The following is a 22,210-nucleotide window of genomic DNA, read 5'->3' as shown; positions in this document are numbered from 1 at the left end:
ATTGACTGATTTCAGGGTCTTTCCATGGCGTACTGGGACATGAGTAACATCTGTGCTTTTCCATCAAAGTCAAAATGTCTGCTGTGAAAGAGGCCGATCGATGCGTGATGCGTTCCAGATTGTTTGGAAAAGTTGTAAAAAATTAGCAAGAAAAGTGTAGAGCTTTCAGACACTGAGACAATTCAGTGAGGACTTTGTTTGAACCACACTGAGGTGTGTGTGTGTGTGTGTGTGTGTGTGTCCTGTGGCAGAGGAGCAGGTTATACTGATAAGAGGCCTTTCTCCCAGCAGACATTTTGACTTGTCACAGTAGGAAAAGCACAGATGTTACTTGTAACATCGACCAGCGAGTGTCCCGGCGAGAGTGAGCTAGCACGCACGATACCAGTCTGAAATCAAAGCAGCTACATGGAAGTCAGCCATTATTATTGTCATGATCTACACCTGACAAGTCAAAATGTCCTCTGTGAACAAAAAAAACAACCACCTACCAATAGTGTGACATGTGCCTGTTGCACGGCGGCCATTTTGCCTCGTGAGAGCAGCGACAGCACAGGTGTACATAATAAAAACAGAGGATGGCTGAATTCCACGTCGCCGCTTTGACTTCTGAATCCCGGTACCGTGCGTGCAGCGGCCGACTTAATAGCATTACCGACGGCTTTGTTCTATCCGAGTGACCAGAGGTGACCCGATGAGCCAGTGCTCCAGGTGGACCTCATTAGCTCACATAACCATCTCCACTGCGCGCACTGTACACGCCATCCAAGTCGCTTCACTAACTGTCCACCGTCACAATGTAATTGAAGTCATTACTCGCGAACTAACCAATTATCTCTCTGCACCGCCGTGATGGCAGCGGCTGTGGTTGCTCTGAGCTTTGCGGCGGAGCTGCAGAACCCTGACTGATCCGCCCCCCCACAGGGGGGAAAGCCACTTTACACTTGTCACAGGCCGCATGCTGAGCCGCAGAACAGAACCAGCGAGGAGCCGGAGCCGGCTCGGGGGGCACATTAAGGGAAGCGGATGCTCTCTGACACGAGGGCTTGAACTGTGATCCTTTCAGCTCTTGAACCGCCGGGTCGTTCTGCCGGCAGCGAGTCGGCACTGCCCGTTTGAGCTGAATGTTCTTCCATCTTTCTAATGAGTTTCAAGACGGCTTGTCGGTAAAATAAATAAATACACAGATCGCAAACACGCAAGGTTTCTCACATACGCACTCACAACATCACGACATTGTACACACACACACACGCACAAAGACACACACTCCTCTCCCATGAGACATGTGCCATCTCTCCGAACAGCTGAATCGGATGCTTCCTCCTGATCCCCTTCCTCACGTCACAGTTTTGGTTTACACTCAGGATTGAAGAAGTATTTGTTTTTTTCCATGTGAAGTGAAAGCTAACATGCTGGTTCACGTGTTAAGAACCTTTCACGGCCCCCCAGAGGTCCACCAAACCCCTTGAAAAAGCACTTTGTGATATCCCTCCATGTTCCGCTGCTTCGGCACATTCAGATTATCGTTGCAGTCGTGGGGAACTCGGGTCTCTCGTTACCCTGAAGTTAACCCGCGCTGTCGTCTTTATAAATCAGCCTCTTAGCCGCCCTCGTTAGCTCTCCTTCTGTTCCGTTCATTTCTATCTCTCTCCCTCTCAGCACTTTCCCCATTAAATTCACATTTCAGCTCCGACCCCCCTCCCATCTCTCTTTCTCCCTCCTTCTCTTCCTCCCTTGTCTTCTTTGCTCGCTCCATTCCTTCTCTCCTTCCTTCTTATCTCAGTAAGTTTTCATCTGGGACCTGATTTTTTCCTCTGCAGTGTTGCCCCTTTGTCCCCCTGGGAGCATCTTCACCATGCTCACATGTGTGTGTGTGTGTGTGTGTGTGTGTGTGTGTGTGTGTGTGTGTGTGTGTGTGTGTGTGTAAAAGAGGGAGAGCGAGAGACACTTTGTTCTTACAGTCTTGAGTCCAAGAGTGCTAACAGGAATAAAATACTCAGAAGTGGGCGCTTGTGTGCAACATTTTCCTGTGTGTGAATGTGTGTGTTTTTGTGCTTGCAAACTTGTGTGTGTGTGTTGTGTTGTGTTGTGTTGTGTGTGTGTGTGTGTGTGTGTGTGCGTGTGTGTGTGTGTGTTCATCCTCAGCCTGGAATCTGCCTGCCATCGGTCTAATTGTCCTCTTGACTTTGGGCTAAAAACAACTGCACAACACAGACTGTGTGTCTTTACGGGTGTGTGTGTGTGTGTGTGTGTGTGTGTGTGTGTGTGTGTGTGTGTGTGTGTGTGTGATAACTGTATCCTTCCAGCCGGTCAGTCCCCTGTTTCCCAACTACGGAATAAACCTATCGTCCTGCAGAGTTGCACAACGTCGGCTACACGATTAGGTAGAGAGCTGCAAAGTTTGACTTTTGCTTGAGGGAATGTTCGGAGACAACAAATGTTGATTTTTTTTTAATTGAACAGGAAAACACATTTGATGAAATGTGATATGGATAATACAACAATATGTTTCTGTCTTCGCTCCCGCCATTAGCCAGTAACTGCTTCCTTTAATGGAAAGTAAATCACATCTAACAAGAAAAGTTTGACTTGTTTGCGAGCCTGTTCGAAGACAACAACTGTTGACTTTTTAAATGAGCAGGAAAACACATTTGATGAAATGTGATATGAATAACACAACAATATGTGTCTGTCTTCGCTCCCGCTATTAACCAGTAACTCAGCAGAGGTTTTCAATCCCCGGCTTCAACACTCAGAGCCCTGCTGCTTTCCCTCTAATCGGGGAGTGATTTGCACCTGGGACGCCAACTGAATGCAATCACCTGGCAGGTCGGACAGAAACCTCGCAGAGTGCCGAGGACCCGCTGGATGACGTGCAGAACACCGCACAGAGGGATGAGAAAGTCATCCTTTTATACGACTGGTTTCCTCCCCTGAAGGATGTTAAGGTCGGCAGTTCCCAGAAGGACTTTGGCTGAACTGAGGCATCTTATCTTCACTAGGAGATACGATACGATCACTCACATGTGGGCTTCCTAAACCTTATCTTCATAACACAAGTTGGGTCATGCATGCGGTATTTCCTCAGCTAAATACTTCACCTTTGGGTCACCTATTGTTTCCGTCACCCCCTCACCCCACACACACACACACACACGTCTGTCCAGCCTGCCTACCTTCCAGTGTCACCTCTCTCCCGGCCCGTTTCAGCGCCTGCACGGCCTCGTCGTGGGTCGCGTCCCGCAGGTTCACGCTGTTCACGGACAGGATGGCGTCCCCGACGTACAGAGCCTGCGTCTGGTCCGCCGCGAGCCCCTTGAATATCTTACTGATGAGGATGGGCATTTTGTTCTCCTTGCCACCTTTGATGCTGATCCCGAGTCCTCCGACCTCCTGCTTGCTCACCTTGACGCAGCGCTTTCGGTTGGCGATCGCCTCCGGCACGCGCTCCGGGAGGTCCGTGAACGCGGTGCGCGCGGCTCGGGGGCCGTTGTTGGAGTTGGCGTTGTTGTTGTCCAGGTAGGATCCGTTGGTCACGCCGTTGGAGTTGACGCCGTCGTCCACGCCGCCGTTCACGTAGCCCTCCTCGCAGCTCAACGTGAGCGCTTCCTCGTTTAAGTTGACCGAAACTTTGTGCCACTGCTCCCGCACCAAAACCTCAAGAAAGCCACTTTTTGGTACTCCGGAGGCACCTGAAAGTGCCGTCGTTATTACCACCGCCATCTTTGGAGCATTTCTTTCAAAAAAAAAAAAAAAAAGAAAGAAGAAATGATTTAGTTCCCGGCTCGCGCTCACGCGTCCACTTCCCCGCTCGTCTGTCTCCTTCGCAGTCAAGCTGCTGGACTTTGCCCCTCCTGAAGTTTTCAGCGGGACTTGTCAGGCGTCCCGACCAACCAGCCCCGAGCCCCTTTTCGGCGCAAGCTGCTCGCGCTCCGCCCGCCCGAGAGATCTGCTCTGCGGGGTGGAGTTTGCTCCCCCCGCCGTCAGCAGATCCCATCTTCAGATCCCGCGCGCACAAATATGTCTTCACGGTTTCCCCCTGAACGTTGGAGACGTGACAGTTGAACAATACGCATTCACACATCCATTTATACATCCATTAACTCTTATCAGGATGATGATTATGTTAAAATATATGTTTAAAATGAAAGTAAGGTATATTTTGGGTAAACACATAATCTGCTTTTTTTTGGCATTAGACCACGTGGATCTGAAATGACTTTTTATGGCAGCTACTATGAAGCACGTCTTTAAACAAATGGACCATTCTCAGATATGACTACAACTGGGTTTGCACTCTTCAAATTCCCAGTGGGACCCGCTCTGCCTCCACGCGCTGACAGCGGTTACGCGCGTGCAGGAATGCGCCTGTGCCTGTTTGGTTGTTTCAAAGAGAAAGAGCTCGTTTTGTCAGGAAGCTGTGACAGCTCTGGAAAGACCCCCCCCCCCAACACACACACACACACACACACATCTATAGTATTGTTATTGTTATGCAGTGCAGGCCTGTGAGAGTCCGGATGAGTGAACTCACACCGTGAGTGCGCAACTAGTGGCGTCATCACTGCGATGCCTGGAACCGCTGCGTGACTGTTATGCGGGTTCGAGTCCCGTGAAAGACATGACAGGGAAGACAAAAGCCATGAGGCAGCTTCAGTCAGCCACATGATGATATCAGGGTACAACAACACACAACGAAGCAGCCGCCGTGAGGGACGTAATGTGCATACACGTTACAGCTTTTATGATGTAACGAGTTAGATCTATAAATAATGTGCATGTTCTTCTTCAAGCCGTTCCGCTTACTTGTCCTCATCATTTCAGTCTCAAACGGCCTCGCGGAGCTATGAGCGATGTCGTCATGACACCTGCTGGTGACTCGACATGGATGTCGGTGAGGAGTCCTGGCCTGACAGTAACAAACTAAAAGAAACGTCATTTGTACGAGGTACATGCTGGATTAACATATCATGCTGTTAGAGTTCAATGTACAAGCTTTGCTCATATTTCTGTATTGATGATGATTTGTGTTGCTGTGTCAATATTTCTGTCCTGGTGCCATGATAATTATTCTATTTTATACTATTTCAATGCTGCTGTAATCCTTTTATCATATATCATAAACTGAGAAATAAGGACATTATGTCATGATTTAATGTTGTGTGTCTGTACATGTATGTCTGTGTGTGTATATCTGTGTGTATGTATGTGTATGTCTATATATATGTGTGTGCGTGTGTGTGTACATGTATGTCTGTGTGTATATCTGTGTGTATGTCTATGTATGTATACGTGGGTGTATGTATGTGTATGTCTATAAATATATATATATATATATATATAGACACATATAGTCTGTATGTGTGTGCGTACGTGTATGTCTGTGTGTGTGTGCGTGTGTATGTCTATGTATATGTGTGTATATCTGTATGTGCGCGTGTGTGTGTGTATGTATGTATATGTGTGTATATCTGTATGTGCGTGTGTGTGTGTGTATGTATGTGTATGTGTGTATATCTGTATGTGCATGTGTGTGTATGTCTATGTATGTGTCTGTATGTGTGTGCGTGCGTGTGTGTTTACGTGTATGTATGTGTATATGTGTGTGTGTGCGCGTCATAATGCATCACATTGTGTAATCACAGGAACACAAACCTGTGAAGGTACATACACTTCCTCACTTGCCCGCCTTCTAAAGTACACCGGATCATTACTGAGCAGCAAAGAGGGGATTTATTTTAAGAAGAAACAGAAACACTAAGAATGATTTGGCTTAATGAGGCGAAGGAGCTCCACTTGATTTGTGCTTTTATATGTAAATGAGCTATCAGCTGAAATGTACATTCTTTGTTGTGTTAATGACCTTGAAAACCAACAAACAAACACAACCTTATTAAAATGAAGTATTTAAAGGTTGTTAATGAACCTGTTTTTAACCCTCACAGACGACACACTGTTCTTTCAATGCAACATGGAGCCGCACAACCGCTATTCACACACAATCACACAACATGCAGCTGAGAGAGTGCAGTCGTTTGCTCAAGAGCACTGCAACCACTTTAGGATAAGTCAGTTTTCAGAGATAAGGCTGGAGAAATAGTCCTCGTCCATAATCTGCACCATCATAGTTTGTGTTCTTTCAGTATTTTAAGTAATATTTCTGGAACCCAAATGCATGATGTGCATGTGTAACATTGAGTGTTTCTGTCCTCCCTCATTCATTTGCAGAGCTGATTATTTCTGCATGGTTCCCCCCCTCCACGTTCACTTGCTTCCTCCACTTTCTTTCTCACCTGTGCTGGTGCATCGCTTTACGCGTCTTTCTGCGCCGCCGCCGACTGTCACTCAGCAGAAGAGACACAAAGAGATCTTTGTAAAAAACGACTGCACGGCCTCCACAGGCCGATTGCCAAGATCTGTATCGGTATGAAAAACACTTGTGAAGCACGTGCAGTTGATCTCAGCTGAATTTAAAACAAATACTGGAGGGGATGACTGAATGGGGTTGAATGTGACGGATGTGTTGTAATGTACATATGCAATGTATGCAATGTGCTCCATGTCTTACATGCTGCAGTCATGTGAGAGAAACTAGTCGATGAACTTTGAGGATAAAATCAAAAGGCAAACTAGACTGTAGATATTTTTTTAGAGCAAATATGTAGTTGAGACTCCCTGAACATCTTCCTCATACCTGTCAATGACTGTAACATGTTCCACTTCCTCCTTCTTTCTCTGCCCTTCTATCTATTCACTTTCTCCCTCTCAGTCCTTCTCCCTCGTCTCCTGACTTTCTGGTTGCTAATGTCTCATTTTTTCCTTCATTGTCGACCTCTATGTTTAAATACAACTACTAGAAAAATGCAATTCAAGTAATTATGTGATGGTTCATCCACTCAAGAGACCAGCAGGTGATGTGCTGATGAGGGGATTGGCAGCAGGTGTGCAGACAGGTGTGGAGGTCAGGTGGAGACAACAGTGACTCCAAGAGGACAGAGAGAGAACAACAGGGAGCGTTCATGACTGTCGGCAGACTGACTCTTTAAAAGAAAGATGCCATGAGTTGGCTTATATAGTCGCCGACATGATGCTGAGTTTAGAAATAATAATAATATTGATTCATGCAAAGTAAGAGAGGCATTGTATTTCATATTCAAAGTCACTTTGAATGCAGGAATTAACAAATGACCACATGTTTTGGTAATAAAAATGTACCTGAGATTCCTACAATATCTCTTTCATCACACAGAGGAGGGGTTAATAATATTTACAGATCAGATCTGATGGTTGATCTGGTTTGGTTGCTGCTGGCGTTGTTAGACTTCCTGAAATGAGTTTCCAAAATAAAACGATCCAATCGAAATGTATTTGAACCAGAGAGCTGTACAATGCAGAAGAAAACCATATTTAAAAAACATTAAGAACTTTCTTTTAAAAAAAAAAAAGTTTTAACATGAAAAAAAACTGTAAAAAAAAAGAAAAGGAATTAAAAAAATAGAATAAAAGTTGCAGTGCAGTTTGAGAAATAAAATGCAGAAATGGATTAATATCCTTGAATCTGGTCCAATTAAAGTCAACAGCCAACAGAAAAGTCTTCAATCTGGATTGAAAGGAGTCTCAGCAGATTGAAAGCTGCTTCTTCATGTTTAAGAGATTCTTTTGTTGCATACTTTTTGTTCATACTGCAAGAAAAAAACTAAATAAGAATGCATTGCCTCACAGAAACTAAACATCTGTTTTAATGAAGAAAGAATATTTGTGGCGTGATCCACCAATTCTCTCCTTTCAAGAGCAGAGACCGCAAAAAATCCCTGACTTGATTCTGAGTCCGATGTTATTCCAGTTGTTTGTGTCTAGAAGCTTGTTGAGAGGATCTGTAACTCCACTGTGACACATAAAGGTGACACATTCTTATTCATAGTATTAGCTTCATTAGCAGAACCGTTGCTCATATTTAATTGTATGACACAAGGAGTTAAAAATAGATCAGATGGGTGAGTTATGAGTCATGGAAGGAGGAGCGCTATTGAATATATTCTAGAGAAATGAAACTAGTAAACACAGTTCAGCTCGTGAGCAAACAGAGAACGACAGCAGAGCAGATCTTTCAAAAGGTGAAGTTCAACTCTCTTGTTATTGTACATATACTTGATAATATTCCAATATGTATATGCATACTCATAGCTTTGTATAACATGTTACAAACTCTGCACCAGTTGTTCATCAAGTGGCTCACACTAGTTGCACTTCAGACTTCAAAAGATGGATTTAAAACCTCTCCCCCTCCTCTAGATAATGGCAACGGCCTGCAGCTTCCTGTCTGAAGATCACTTCCTGTGCTCGATCTGTCTGGACGTCTTCACTCAGCCTGTTTCGATTCCATGTGGACACAACTTCTGCAACGCCTGCATCAAGAAGCACTGGGAGGACAAGGAGCACTGTCAGTGTCCGCTGTGCAACCAGAGGTTCCACAAAGGGCTCGAACTTCGCGTCAACACGGGATTCAGGGAGGTCGTGGAGAATTTTAAGGAACATCACGCCGCCGCCGCCGCTGCCGCCACCGCCGCCACCGCCGCCGCCGCCGCCAAGCCTGGACAGGTGCCATGCGACTGCTGCCTCGGCGGCAAGTCCAGAGCCTCTAAAACCTGTTTGGTGTGCTTGACGTCTTACTGCGAGACACACCTGGAGCCTCATCTGAGAGTTGCGGCTTTAAAAAGGCACAAACTGACCGATCCTGTGCACAACCTGGAGGGACAAGTGTGCAAGAAACACAACCGGATGCTCGAGCTCTTCTGCAGGACGGACCAGACGTGCGTTTGTGTCCTGTGTGCGGAGCACAGCTCTCACGATACGATACCTTTAGAGGAAGCCATTGTGGGCAAGAGAGCTCTGATGGGGAAGAAAAAGCCGCCAAACGTACAGGAGAGTAAACAGAAGCGTGGAAAGAAGGACCAGAAGACGAAAGAGGCACTGCAGACCAAGAGGAAAGGCAAATGTGAAGCGATGTCCAACTGCGTGGCGTCCAATCAAATGCACGGTCCTCTCATGTGGTGGATCCCAGACAATGTCAATGTTCCTGGAAACGGGGACTCTTCCAAAGGGAGATTCTACCGTGAGGTTGCGGCTGAAGGAGACAGCAGCGATTCAGGAGGAGCCACAGGGCCGATGACTGGAATAAAGACATTCATACCCAACCCGAGGATTGGAAACTGGGTCGTAAGGGTGGGAACTTTACCCAACTGCAGGGCTCAACGCGGCTTCCCCACCCATACCATCTGGATGAAGGGACTCAAGAGAGTCCTGGTGTTTGTAGATTACGACAACGGATTGGTGTCCTTCTACGACGCCAACACCGCAATCTTGGTCGCCGCTTTCAGCTGCAATTTCACTGAGGTGGTTTATCTGTTCTACAGCCGGGAGGACAGCTGGGCCAACAGGCTGCGAGAGAAGGCTGAAAGGATAAAAGCGTGGTCTGAACTCCCAGATACCATATTTGTCCTTCGTTGTATCGCCTTTTTCTTTGTATTTGCTATTTTACTATGTATTGTAGCAAAACATAAATTGTGAAAAGTGAAATGGAAACTCTTCTTCTCCGCTCACAAACTGTCACTTCATCAACTAAATATTAAATGTTCATTTACAGTAAGTCTGTAAATCCCAGTGCATGTGTTAGAAATTGTAATTATGACTTTATACGCTGGCTTTTTGATTTTGTGTTATATCAATAAATTCATTTACATGAAGCTTACATCTGAAGAATGTTGGTAAAAATGCTTTCTCATAGGAATCAACCACTATGAGTGTGATTTCACACTTATGATCACTATTGATGATGGGGACAGATGCTGTATTCAAATTGACCTCTAGAGGGAGCCATCTACTTCCCCTTTACTCAAAGAGCAGCCCACGTTCCCCATTTCATTAAGATAGAGATGACAAAAGAAATGTTAAGTCTCTGTGAGCTCGGTCTGTCGTGTCTTAATGCTTCTGAATAAGTCACACATTTAAACTGAACAGGGAAACTGGACTAAAGATGTATTTTGTATCACAGTGCACTGCATGCACTCATGACGCTGGAATGTGAACGAGCTAAAAGGGATTTAAGGGTTTTTATTAAAATCTAAAAAATACTGAAATCAGCTGGTCAAATACATCCTGTGTTTGTCTTTTGTGGCAAAGTTATTGCTTGAACAAAGAATGTGATCCCTGTCCATTTTAAGTCCCATTATGCATCATTTAGACAATCTTTTGGCATAAAATACGTAATTTTTCAAATTTTTTAACCGAATGACACAGTTTTTTTGACTGAAACTTCTTCCTAACGCGTCAATACTTTGTTTTATTGTGTTTTTGCAGATTCTTTAGGTCTTAATCTTTCCAAAAAGGTGTCTTATTGACGCTCCAGGAGGCATTTTTGGGGAATCTGGCTCATATCATGCTGCATGTTCATAGTTACCATCAAAATATCTTTTTAAAGTGATTTTTTTTGCAGATATACATTTTTTCCAACGACATTGCTGAACAAATACATACAATAAACAAGTATTCTAATTAATTTGGAGTTCCTACGACGACTTAAACACAGGGAAAAAGATGTGTAGAGACTAAATTGGTTTCACAGTTTTCAACGGGTTAACATACTGTATGAATAGAGAATAAAAAACACTGGGATACACTCAAAATCTTCGATCCAACAACATGTGACATGACCACACGCCGCCGGGCAGCAGACACCAGAACACACCGTACAGCTGCAACCAGATGTGTGGACCGCGGCGTCGGCGCCCCTGCTGATTCAGCTCCTGGTGGCCTAAAGTTTCCATTGAAGAGTTATTTTTAAGCAGCAGCAGCCGTCCCACAGCGGAGGACAAGGTTTTCCACCGTGACCCTCCAGGTTTGGTTCAGGTGAGAAAGGTCAAAAGGTCAGTGAGGCTCCGGGGGGTTTGATAACCAGATAAATGTGCAGAAGTGTGAACCTTTATATTAGACAAGAAGTTATGGTTCATATGTGAGAAGAGAAATCACTGCTTGATTCTTCTGTGCTTCAAGATATTTGATGGACTTTTATATTGTTTTGCTTTTACTCAAAGAGATTGAGGTTGATTTATTGTCATTATGCAACGCAGGGTTGCACAACTCGGTTGTAGCCCCTTGGCAACATCAGGAAAACATAACAACACAGCCATATTGTCAGCGTTAGGTAACACTTGACATGCATTTGACCGACATAAAACCTAAATGACACATCGATGGCACCATTTAAAACATAGTCGTGGTAACAATAAGGTGTTCTGTAAAGAAATGATGAGCCTCAAACAACATGAGAAGCCAGATGTTGGAGAAATCACATGTTTTACAGTTTAACATTCATAAAGACGACTTCCTCATTTGTTCTGTAGTTTTGGGTCCTTATCATCAGATCCACATTCCTGTTTTCCTCGGTTTAAATTCTTCGTCTCACATGTTCATCTATTTTATCATCCTGATGATTTTAGCTGAGAAAAGAATGATTTTAGTGTTTAATGTAAGCAGGAAACTCAAACTTTTACAAAAAAATACACATTTATTATCATAAGTTCCCGATACAGCAACAAAGCAGTGTGAAGTATAATTCAAGTAGTAAACAAAACCAATATATACAATTCATGTTGCCACAAAGCTGTGTATTTAATACACAATCAGTCAAACGAGCCATACTGCAAGTATTTACAAAACTTTTGTCATTATAAAAAATAGCTGTTTATGTGCACTACTTGAAAAAAAAATACAATTTAATTCATTGGAGGGAACATGGACATTATTCAAAGGGGTCAGATTTCATTCAGATGTTACAAATGGCACTAAGTCACCACAGTGACCTCCTTTTGGACCAGGTCAGAGCACACAGTCCAGTTATTTAAAAAATGCATCCCAGAGTTGAGAGATTTCCACGACTAAAAGGTCTTGAGCCCAACCGGAGGTCCTTTACTCATGTCTTTGTATTTTATCATCGTGACGGTGTTATTATTAATGTTTTAGGTGTTAAAGTATCACAGTACAGCAGGTGTTTTAATTACTACTTTCTCTTTTACATTACCAACAATGATCAAAACACATTCTGGTTTCATGCTCTTTGGCTAAAAACAACTACAAGCTATAATATTTTCCTGATCAGCCAACACGGCTGTCAATCAAACTATCTGCTCGCGACACTCCTGTCCGTCCCCACTACCCTGTAACTTTACACCTTCATATTTGACCTCAAGAAGACGCCATTTTAAAGTGAACCCTCACAATGTAGGAGCACCCACACAGACAAATCTACTCCAGCTGATATGTCACAAGGCTTAAGTGCTTTGACTCTACTAAACAGCAGAAGATGACACTTATTTGTCCACAGGATGTTATGAATACAAGCATAATTCTGACCATAATAAGCAAATCTAACCTCATTTTCACTGTTGATACATCACAGATTTGTTCTAATCTAACATTTAGAGTGAATGCAACTCATGTTGTACAATGAACAGAAAGCTATCCTCCCCTACGACCGATACCCGCTGTACCCCATGTCCGATGGCTGCCACACGGCGTTGTCTCGGGGGCAGTGGCTGTGACAGGCGCAGGTCAGGATCACCATGACCGGCCTCCGCGTGGTTTTACCGTTGGCGCACTGGAAGTCCACCAGGGCGGTCCTGGTCCTGTGCGGCGTGCAGCAGCGGCCGTCTGCGCAGGAGCCGCAGTAGCGAGGCCTGTAGGCCTGGACGCTGGTGCAGTTCTTGTAGGAGAGGTGGACGGCGGCGTCGCTCCTCACCATCCTCTGGCACTTACCGCCTCTCTGCAGGGGGGGAAAGGAGACACTCACCGAATGCACGTGTGCAGGGATGGATCAACGAACGGGCCGACCGGGCCCAGGGCTTCTTAATCCATCCATGCACGTGTGCTGTATCCATCTCCGAAAAACAAAGTCATGCTCCGACATAAAGAATACGGCATCCAAGTACCTTCTCAGCCAGTTGCGTCGGCTGCGTCTGTTCCCGCCGGCTCTCGTCACAGGGCTTGATGGTACACAGTCGGCTCTGCTTCACCATCTCGCACCGCCGGTTCTTGTTGCTGACCCGGGTGGACACGCCCGTGCCGCAGGTCTGAGAGCAGGCGCCCCACTCCGTGGTCTGCTCGATGCAGTTGAGGCTGGGGTCCCAGCCGTCGAAGCTCACGGTTTCCTCCTGGCGATAGGCTGAGGGAACACACGGCGGGTTTAGAGGAAGACATCACCATGTGGTCCGGCACAAAAAGTAGACGACCTGAACACTTGAAAGCAACCGATGCAAGAATGTATAAACCAAATAGACAACATGATGCTTCAACTGACTGCAGCGATGCATCACATTGCTGTTTCCTATGACTGAATGAGGTCATAACACTGTTTCTTTCCTCTGTGCTTCACAGCTCTCACTCTATTTTCCTCTTCCCTTCCTTCCTTCAATCCTTGGTTGCTGCTCTCTGACCCCGATCAGGTCGGAGACGTGTACATAACCTTTAAACTCTGTCTCACGCTGCAGTGACACTGACGTCAAAGAGGATTGCTCGATCGCGCGTCTGTCTCGCTGTATATTTTACGCTCCATCTGGCTCCGGTCTCCTCACCCGCCATGGCGAAGCCGCCCAGTGCGCTGGCCTCGGCCTGCTGGGGCTCGCACAGCCACTTCCTGCAGCACTCCCCGGGCACCTGGACCCTGCGCGGCGCCGGGCAGTCGGGTCCGGGCAGCATCACGTCCTCGTTGCAGCGCGGCACGCAGGCGACCTGCCCGTCGCGGCACACACACTGGTACTTACAGCTGGGGAAGAAGGTCTGGCCGTTCTGGTAGACGGAACCGTCCAGAACACACACATCTCCTCCATGAGCTGGAGGAAAGATACACACAAGGAAAGGAACATATGGGGGCTTTTAACCTTTTGGAAACCGATATGAAGTCCCAGCATGCCCCATTCAGATTTTGTTATGGCATAAAATACGTAATTTTTCCATTTTTGAACCAAACGACACAGTTTTTTGGACTGAAACTCCTTCCTAACAGGACAAGACTTCTTTTTATTGGGATTTTTGTTACAGATTCCGATTCTTTAGTTTCTAATCTTTCCAAAAGGTGTCTTATTGACGCTCCAGGAGTCATTTTTGGGGAATCTGGCTCATGTTCATAGTTATGATCAAAATATCTATTTTGTTTTCCCCCACCCAAGACTTTGCTGAACAAATACATACAATAAACACAAGTATTGTACTTCATTTGGGGTTCCTACGATGAGTCAAACACAGGGAAAAAGAGGTCAAAATTGGTTCAACAGTTTAACAGGTTAAGTTGGGCTTTACTTATTAAATATTATTTACAAATGAAACCACTAGAAGTGTAACTGACATCAGGGCTTCTCAGGTTTATATCGGACACCCTGAACACGATGTTTGGTGCTCGTCCACTCACCGACACAGACGCCGGTCCTCCTGTGGACGTCGGCGCTGTGGTCACACTGCAGCCCTCTCCGGGTGTCACACGGGTTCATCTCAGAGCAGACCTGCCCCTCCTGACGGGCACACACCAGGCAGCACACGCAGTCATCCAGGATCAGAGGCACCCCCGGGAGACACAGGGGGGGCTCTTTAGGGCACTGGCACCTCCGAGGGCACACCTGGGCCCAGACTGTCGAGAACACCTGGGTGGGAGATGAAATGCGTTGGCGTTTAAAATATGTTTTAAACAAAAGTAAAACTTCCTCTTCCACATTTTTATAGCATGCAAAAGCTGTGAAAAATGTTTGTAGGGTAATTACTTTTACATATGTTGTGAATAGGCATTCACAGAATGGCAAACAATGACTTGAGTTAGCGTTAGAAACAGTTTTGTTGGTGAAAAGTTGCTCACAAAATCCTCACTTTATGTAAATTAAGACACAATCCAATCATTTTTTTGTTTGTAAAATGCAATATTGTCATTATCTTATACCTCTTCGTAGAGTATCTGGTGCCACAAGTTAAAACTCGATCATGATCTGCCTACCTGAGCTGCGAAGAAGACAAAAAGAGCTTTTTCTGACAGGTTGGTCATCTTCCTGTTAAATAAAGCAAAATCCAAAATATCTGCAGTCTGAAGAAGCTTTTCCGTCGTCTCTCCTGGAGTCTTTGTCGGTCCGTTGTCGAGTCGTGCTCTTCCTCTCTGGCCGTGGCGTTGCAGAAGGTTGTGATCTCTTTGTCGTTCTGGACTCGGCGGAGGAGCACCTTTATATAGCCGAGCCGTCCCGCTGGCACCATGACGACAAACAGGAAGGAATGTCGGCGCGCTCGCCCAGAGCGTTGGCGGAAGATGAGAGTCGCATTTTATTGTGAGATCCCGTCAAAGAGGAAACCCTTGTATGTATACCTGGCATTTCATTTATAACTCCGTGTTCCTGTTGTCATGTACGGCATGGTGTTCCCACTGGCAGGGGAGGGAGGGGGGGAGTGACCCTTTGACCTCTCTCGCCGAACCCAGCCTGGGAGGTCACAGTGGAAAACCCTGTTATTCCTCGTAGGATTGTTACTGCTTCCTAGAATAGATGCACAGTGGAAAGTTCGGCTCATCGGTAGATGACACTGTGGTCGACACATCTGGTGAGAGGTGTGTTATGGTTTCTTTCAGGCTCCACTTGGATGGATTTGGGGGGTGAAGCTGAATGGATTCCTGAACAGAAGGAGGGCAGAAAGTAAATGTGGCATGTGTGTAAGCTGGGTTGTATGCGAGTGAATCCATGTTGCGTGTTTGTTGAACATCATTGTGTAATTTCTCCCTTTACTTGGCACAAGATTGTAAGCAAATCTCTCTGAATTGAGTCACTAAAAGCCACATGTTTAGTTTGTGCGTGTCTCCATTTGGCGCCCTCTAATGGTGGTGTTGAAAAACTGTTGTGATGATATTTATCCGTATTGTTTTATTGTTGTGTTTTTTACAAATAGAAGTCATACTATCAGAATCATACAGAGGCCACACACACAAAACAATAAGACCCTCAGTTGCATGGATGCAATTTTTTGGGGGCCCGTTTGGGGCCGTGGATATCCAGATGTTTCAGACAGTTTATTGATTGGTTCAATCAGAAAGAGAGATTTTGCTCTGGAGTTTTGCTCCCATTCATTCAGTAGATGATAAACTAATGTGTTGCAGAAGTTATTTAGTTAAACCTAATACTTCAATTTTATGTATTGCACTATTTGTGGTCTGTTGCCATCGTATTATCTTGTTCTCAGCAAAGTGAAATATCTAAAATATGTGACCTAGAAACTAACAACTACCACGTTTCTCAGTTTCTTGGTCACATATTTGAGATATTTGACTCTCATGCAGGTTCCTCCCAAATTCCTTCATCAATAAAAGATACTTGATCTGGACTTTCCTGTCCATCTTGTGGCCCAGTTAGTAAAAGAAAATAGAAAGAAATTGAGTTTCAGATCTTCTTTCTGAAGGACTTGTGACTCCAGCCAGCAGCGGTTTGTTCGGCCAAAATCTGGATTCAGAGCTCGTCAGATTGTTTGCCCGAAGAAGTTGAAGAATGTACATTTTTCTCAGCGTTGGTTGTGTCCGTGTGTGGACTTCTGCTTCTTTGCTGCCTCTATTTGATCTGAAGTTACACACAATATACCAAAGATTATGGATCCGTCAAATCAGTCTTTCCCTCCCATAGATTTTTTTTGGATTCAATTGATTGTTATCCCTTAAAAAATAAATTATTGCGTCTCTTTTGAGCATACTATGGAAGCCCATTTCCATTTCCACCAGTAAAATAAAACAATAATGAGATAAAAAAAGTAATAATTATGAGATAGAAAGTCAAAATGATGAAATAGTGCTGGCTTTAATTTTTTCCATCAGATGACAGGAATAAGCTCATGCTTTTTTATCTCATAATTTGACTTTTTAACTCTATATTTTTGTCTTTTAATGGTGGAAACAAGCGTTCATAGAGCGTTCTCCTCTCTGGCGTCTGAGGCTGCTTCTCACACGTCAATAGAAATGTTTTTTTGTGTGTATTTTCCCGCATTGTTTGCATCTTTTTTCACCGCCTGACCACTTTGCACAGTGTGGCGTGGTGTGAGATCTCCTGAGGATGAGGCGGGAACCCTGCATACGCACATTCATGGTATCTGTGAAATATTTCCAGTCCAGAGAGGAACATTATGGAAGAAAAAAACGACAGGGGGGGGCGGAGATGGAGGAATGAGAGGAAATCAAACCCGCTGGCCTCAAATGGAGAAAGATGGAGGAGGAAGGCGGCTGCTCTGTTGCTTTCCCTGCTGGCCTGTTTCCTTTGTCCTCAGGGGGTCTGTGGTGTTTGATTTGAGTCTTTTTCGCATCTTTTGTTTACCCCTAAATACCCCTCATCCTCCAGTGGAAGCACATGTTGAAGTACCACTTCAAACTGAGGTTTGACTCGGTCAAAGTCGTCTTCCTCGCGGCCGTCGGCCAGCGAACTGTAGCTGGGCTCTGCCGGAGGGAATCGAACCTTTTCGCCAAGCGGTCGGGCCCCCGCCGAGAGCTCGCCGTGAGAGTTTACACTGACGCTCCAACATCATTCAACGTCCTCGCAAACGGATCCTACGGCGACTTCATGTGGTCAACGGTCTGTGTGGCGCGGCGTGGAGGGCCTTCTGCCCAAGAAACATCACAGGCTGAATGTTTTATTAAACTCTGTGGACGCTCATGAGCAGGTTAACCATGGGCAAAGCGTCTTCTTCTGCTTTTGGGACGCCAATTGCATTGTGGGCCCTTTCCTGTTGAAGCCAACGCAGCTGCATTCACATTTATTATTGTGGATGAAACCTCGTTTTCTGTTTATGAATGCATGCTCGCAGCATTATCAGTTCAGGAAGAGATGAAGTCAGAGGAAGACAAAATATTTACACAACAGAGATACATAATCATATGACAGATTATTAAATTATCCTTTATGATTAAAAAAGGCCAGTTTCTCTCCACAGCCAGGCTCCCCCACTCTGAGAGCTCTTGAAAATTGGACGACTCCCATTTTATGTTGAATTAAAACAGAAATATGATGAAAAGCGGCATGAAAAGGAACAACAGGCGTCACAGGAAATGAACAATTTCCTCACGTGGGTCTGATTTATCGAACATTCGGCACCTGAGCATCTGGAACGAGTCATATTTGGAACCAGACAGTTATGAGCTTAGTTCAAATTTGGCAAAAATGACATCAATGATGTCATGACAGACACATTGTTTGTAATAATGTGTTTGACTGTTGCATACACGCTGGAAAGCTGCTTTTTTTCCTGCATGACATCATGTTTTCCTTCTGAAAATGATAAAACTGAACACAGAGTTCAGTTTCTGAACTTTTGTCTTGTGAGTTTTTATGGAGTTTGCAGACTATTGCAATATTTTATGTGTGCAAAGAGTGTATTTAAAGACGGCTCTTCCAGAGGAAACCCAGACAGAAAGCGTGAATAATTCCACACGGCTTCAACGACATTTCCTCTTGTCAAAATATTGTTTTTCCCCGCATCATTAGACATTGACGTCCAGCCTTTGGACACATAACTCCACCGTGCACCATTACTGGACATGATATCGACTGACAGGAATTTGAATTGCCGTTGTTCCATCCGTGTTGGTACATAAAAATGGAAATGTCAGTTTAATGGGGGAAACGAGCAGTGAGCTGGAGCCTTGCAGATGTTGCTGCAGGGACAGTTTGACTGGGAGGTCATGTGAGGCTCTGGTTGGGTTCACAGAGAGTTTAACCGTCTTTTCCTTTATTATTTCTCCCTCTAACTCTTCTCGTTACCTTTCTTCCTCTCATGCACGTCATCAGTTTGCATCACTTTCCCTTTTAATTCGCCCAAAGTGGCCCTCTCTCGGGCGGCGGGTTCGGCAGCTTGGGAGGCCGACCGCAAATCTCTCACTCGAGGTTTATTTGCTGCACGCCGCCGCCGCCGCCGCACGTGAGCTGAGACGTAGAGGCAGATGTGTCTCCCGGTGGGCCGGCGGCTGAGGATGGATGCAACACGTGTTTCACCGGAGGAAGCAAAGGCTTTGTGTGTCTGAAACCTGCAAACCTTGTGCGTAGGAGAACAAACACAAAGTGAATCACAGGACTCTGTGTCGAGAGAAACGCTAGTTTGTGGTGCTGTTGTGCAATATTTCTATTGTCTATGCTGTACATAATATCATAATATGATATGGTTGCATTATAATCTCTGTAAGGTTGTTATGATCTTGCTCATCTTGATGAATCCAGAAATAACTAAAAGGATATAAATTGTAATTTTTTTTAACACATTTCATTATTTGCTCATGAACTAAAAACATAAATAAATCGGCGAGTATTGCTCATTGTTTCACAAATAACACTCAATATTAATGTCATAATACACTGTTCATAATAATAGTTATATTTTAGTATGTCTGTGTATTGTAGATTTTACTGTTTTCTATCGGTTACTATTTCTATTTCTATATTTTTACGACACTTTCACCTGTTGGCTGCCGTAATCCTGAAATGTCCCGACTGACTAACAAAGGAACATCTAATCTAATCTAATCTAATTGCAGATCTTCTGCATGTGTATCCATGCGAGTGGAAGATGTCCTGAAGGCTTTCTCCTTGGCCAGCTGTGATGTCCATCGCCACAAAGCTCACGGCACTGAGCCGTCTGTGCAGGCGCATGAGGCAGCTGGAGGTTTTCCCGCCTCTCCGCCCGGACGCCCTGTGGAGCTCCCAGTGTTTGTCACAGTTTGCAGCCATTGAGGGGCGGACATGTTTGTTTGAACGTCTTCTTGCTCGCATGGCTGCCGCTTGGGGGAGGCGATCTCTTCCAAAAACAAACACACATATTAAAATTCATGGACCCATTTTTCACAGGTATTATTTTTAGCGCTCCGAAAACACAGCGAACACCGGGGAGGTCTGACCGGAACGATGAAACACACACATTTCATCCTGGAAGGAGGAACACACCGCAGCTTGAGTGTTGGACCTTTGGATGTTAATCTAAGATATAATCTATATTAAGATTAGCAATGATCACTGAGTTTGACTTGGCCTGTTAATTGAGTGATGCACATAATGTGACAGCGTTGCTAATGGCTTCATTCACGTAAACACAACGCTAACTTAACTTTCATAACCGATAAAACATACAGTATTCAAGCTTCCACAAGCTCTGTTTTTGAGGCAAGTGGCTGTTAATCTGCAGAGTTTACCAGCCAGAGAGAGAAAAGACAATTTGTATAGGAAGTGACGCGAGTGAAGAGACTTCAGAGCGTCACTTGAACACTGTGAGCACACGTTTTACGTTTTTACCCCACAGCACTTTAAAAATAACTCATTTTAACTCAGTCTACAGGCTGTAAAGTGTTACGTAAGATCCCGGACAAAGGAACTTGCACCCTGAGGCCTCACTCGCTCCAGATGTTGCTCTCTTTATTTTGTATGACTCACCTGTCTTATTTGTATATTTCTTTTCTTTCCACGACATTAAAAGTGTATAAAATAGAACTAATTTAAAGTGAAACTATGTAACTTTTGATCGACAGCCGAGGAATAATTACAGAATAATTGCAGATTGTAATATTTTGCATTATGCAAGATTTGGCTTCTCAGTTACTTTTAGTTTAAAAGTAGTATTGCATTTTTTAAAAAATTTATTTCATTATTTACGTACAATTCATCAGTTATCCACTGACGACCGCCTCGATCGTTTTACAATCCACATCGAGAAAAGTGAATTTAAGGGCAAATAAAAAAAGAAAAGATCTCTTAAAAATTCAGTTTTTGAAGTGAAGACTGTCAAAACCTTCCTGTCTGTCATGTTCATTTGTTTTTCACTGATTCAGGATGAAAGATCATTTAAACATGAATGAGTTCTTTCTCCAAAATATAATTTTTTGCTCTGACTGACCTTCACTTATAAAGGTCGTTGAGGTGCTCGGCTGAAACCGTGGCTTTATTTTTTTTTTCCAATTTAGCTCACAGGTCCCGTGAACTGCATTCAGCGCTGGCATTTTGGGGAAAGGGAATGTTAGGTTTCACCTAGGAGCCGGGTTCAGAAATGCAACCTTAAAGACGGGCAGAAGGAGACTTAAGGGTTACAATTTACAACTCCTTTCCTATTTGTTGTTTACTCAGCGACGGCTTGGTCCCGCTCGGGGAGCCCGAGGCCTCGGCCTTTATGCATTTTAACAACTTATTGTTCGTTTCACGAGGCGTTTACACAACAGCTGAGTCATCTCTGATGAGTCGTGGTCACATGCAGATGTTCTGAGTTAAGATGAGGAGGAAAGTGACGTCATGAATCATTTAGTGCCGGGCTGTCGGGGCAACGCATGATTATGAGGAACAGCACCATCTTCTGGGGATGCAGGTGAACTTATCCGCTCTGTGGAGGTGAAGACGTATTTTAACTACAGGCATGAACACAAGTTAACGCCTCCAACTTCCTGTTTCCAGCAAGAAAACATGCTCTACATAGTTCTGCAGATGTGTTTTAATCTTCACACGAATGGTTGAATGGCTGCAATGCCTCCGTCTGACCACTAGACGGCAGCATAACGCAATTTTAACCTTCAATGACGCTGTGGAAAGGGGAGGGGCTTCTGCTCTGACTCTTTATGCTGCAGATGTTTTTCAAGCTTCGTCGTCCGTAGGAACCCTAAATTAATTCCAATACTTGTTTATTGTATGAATTTGTTCAGCAAAGTCTTGGGAAAAAATGCATATCTGCAAAAAAACCTCTTTTAAAAGATGTTTTGATGGTAACTATGAACATCCAGCATGATATGAGCCAGATTCCCCAAAAAAAGCCTCCTGGAGCGTCAATAAGACACCTTTTTGGAAACATAAGGACCTAAAGAATCAGAATCTGCAACAAAAATCATAATAAAACAAAGTCTTGTCCTGTTAGGAAGGAGTTTCAGTCAAAAAAAATGTGTCGTTCGGTTAAAAAATTAGAAAAATTACGTTTTTTTATGCCAAAAGATTGTCTGAATGGGGCATGCTGGGACTTAAAATGGGCACTGGATGGATTTTGGCGCCCGGTTTCCAAAAGGTTACAATACAGGCCACAATACAAACAAATTGGAGGTCACAATGTAGATTTGAGGTCAAACTGCTGCACATTCAGTCCTGAACAAAAGGTTTTACAGTCTGACCTTTACTGTGACCTTAAGCTTCCACCTTCATGT

The 22,210-nt window shown here is 44.5% G+C and overlaps 3 protein-coding genes across 4 annotated transcripts in view; 1 reads left to right on the top strand and 2 right to left on the bottom strand.

Annotated features, from left to right (window-relative positions):
• The window catches only part of sntb1 (syntrophin, basic 1), a 31,433-nt gene extending 27,235 nt beyond the window's left edge, over positions 1–4,198 (bottom strand). For both annotated transcript variants that reach the window (XM_068569542.1, XM_068569543.1), the window contains exon 1: positions 3,180–4,198. In XM_068569542.1, the coding sequence (XP_068425643.1) occupies positions 3,180–3,726 (547 nt within the window). In that variant the 5' untranslated portion in view covers positions 3,727–4,198. The remainder of the gene's footprint in view (positions 1–3,179) is intronic.
• Positions 4,199–8,298: 4,100 nt separating this feature from the next.
• Positions 8,299–9,570, top strand: LOC137781111 (E3 ubiquitin-protein ligase TRIM41-like). Its single transcript, XM_068569680.1, has one exon. The coding sequence runs from the start codon at positions 8,299–8,301 to the stop codon at positions 9,568–9,570; it is 1,272 nt and encodes a 423-aa protein (XP_068425781.1).
• Positions 9,571–12,209: 2,639 nt separating this feature from the next.
• On the bottom strand, positions 12,210–15,082 carry LOC137781039 (CCN family member 3-like). The gene is made up of 5 exons (XM_068569545.1): positions 15,035–15,082; positions 14,462–14,690; positions 13,629–13,886; positions 12,987–13,219; positions 12,210–12,820 (listed from the first exon to the last, which is right to left on the bottom strand). Exons 1-5 carry the CDS (start codon positions 15,080–15,082, stop codon positions 12,527–12,529), a joined length of 1,062 nt encoding a protein of 353 aa, XP_068425646.1. The 3' UTR covers positions 12,210–12,526.
• Between the last annotated feature and the right edge of the window lie 7,128 nt (positions 15,083–22,210).

Source organism: Clinocottus analis, unplaced genomic scaffold, assembly GCF_023055335.1.
Source record: "Clinocottus analis isolate CAN_PGR_092001 unplaced genomic scaffold, fCliAna1.0.p SCAF_9, whole genome shotgun sequence".
In the NCBI taxonomy this organism is placed as follows: Eukaryota; Metazoa; Chordata; class Actinopteri; order Perciformes; family Cottidae; genus Clinocottus; species Clinocottus analis.
Note: the sequence above shows the minus strand (reverse complement) of the source record. Positions and strands in the feature narration are given on the sequence as shown.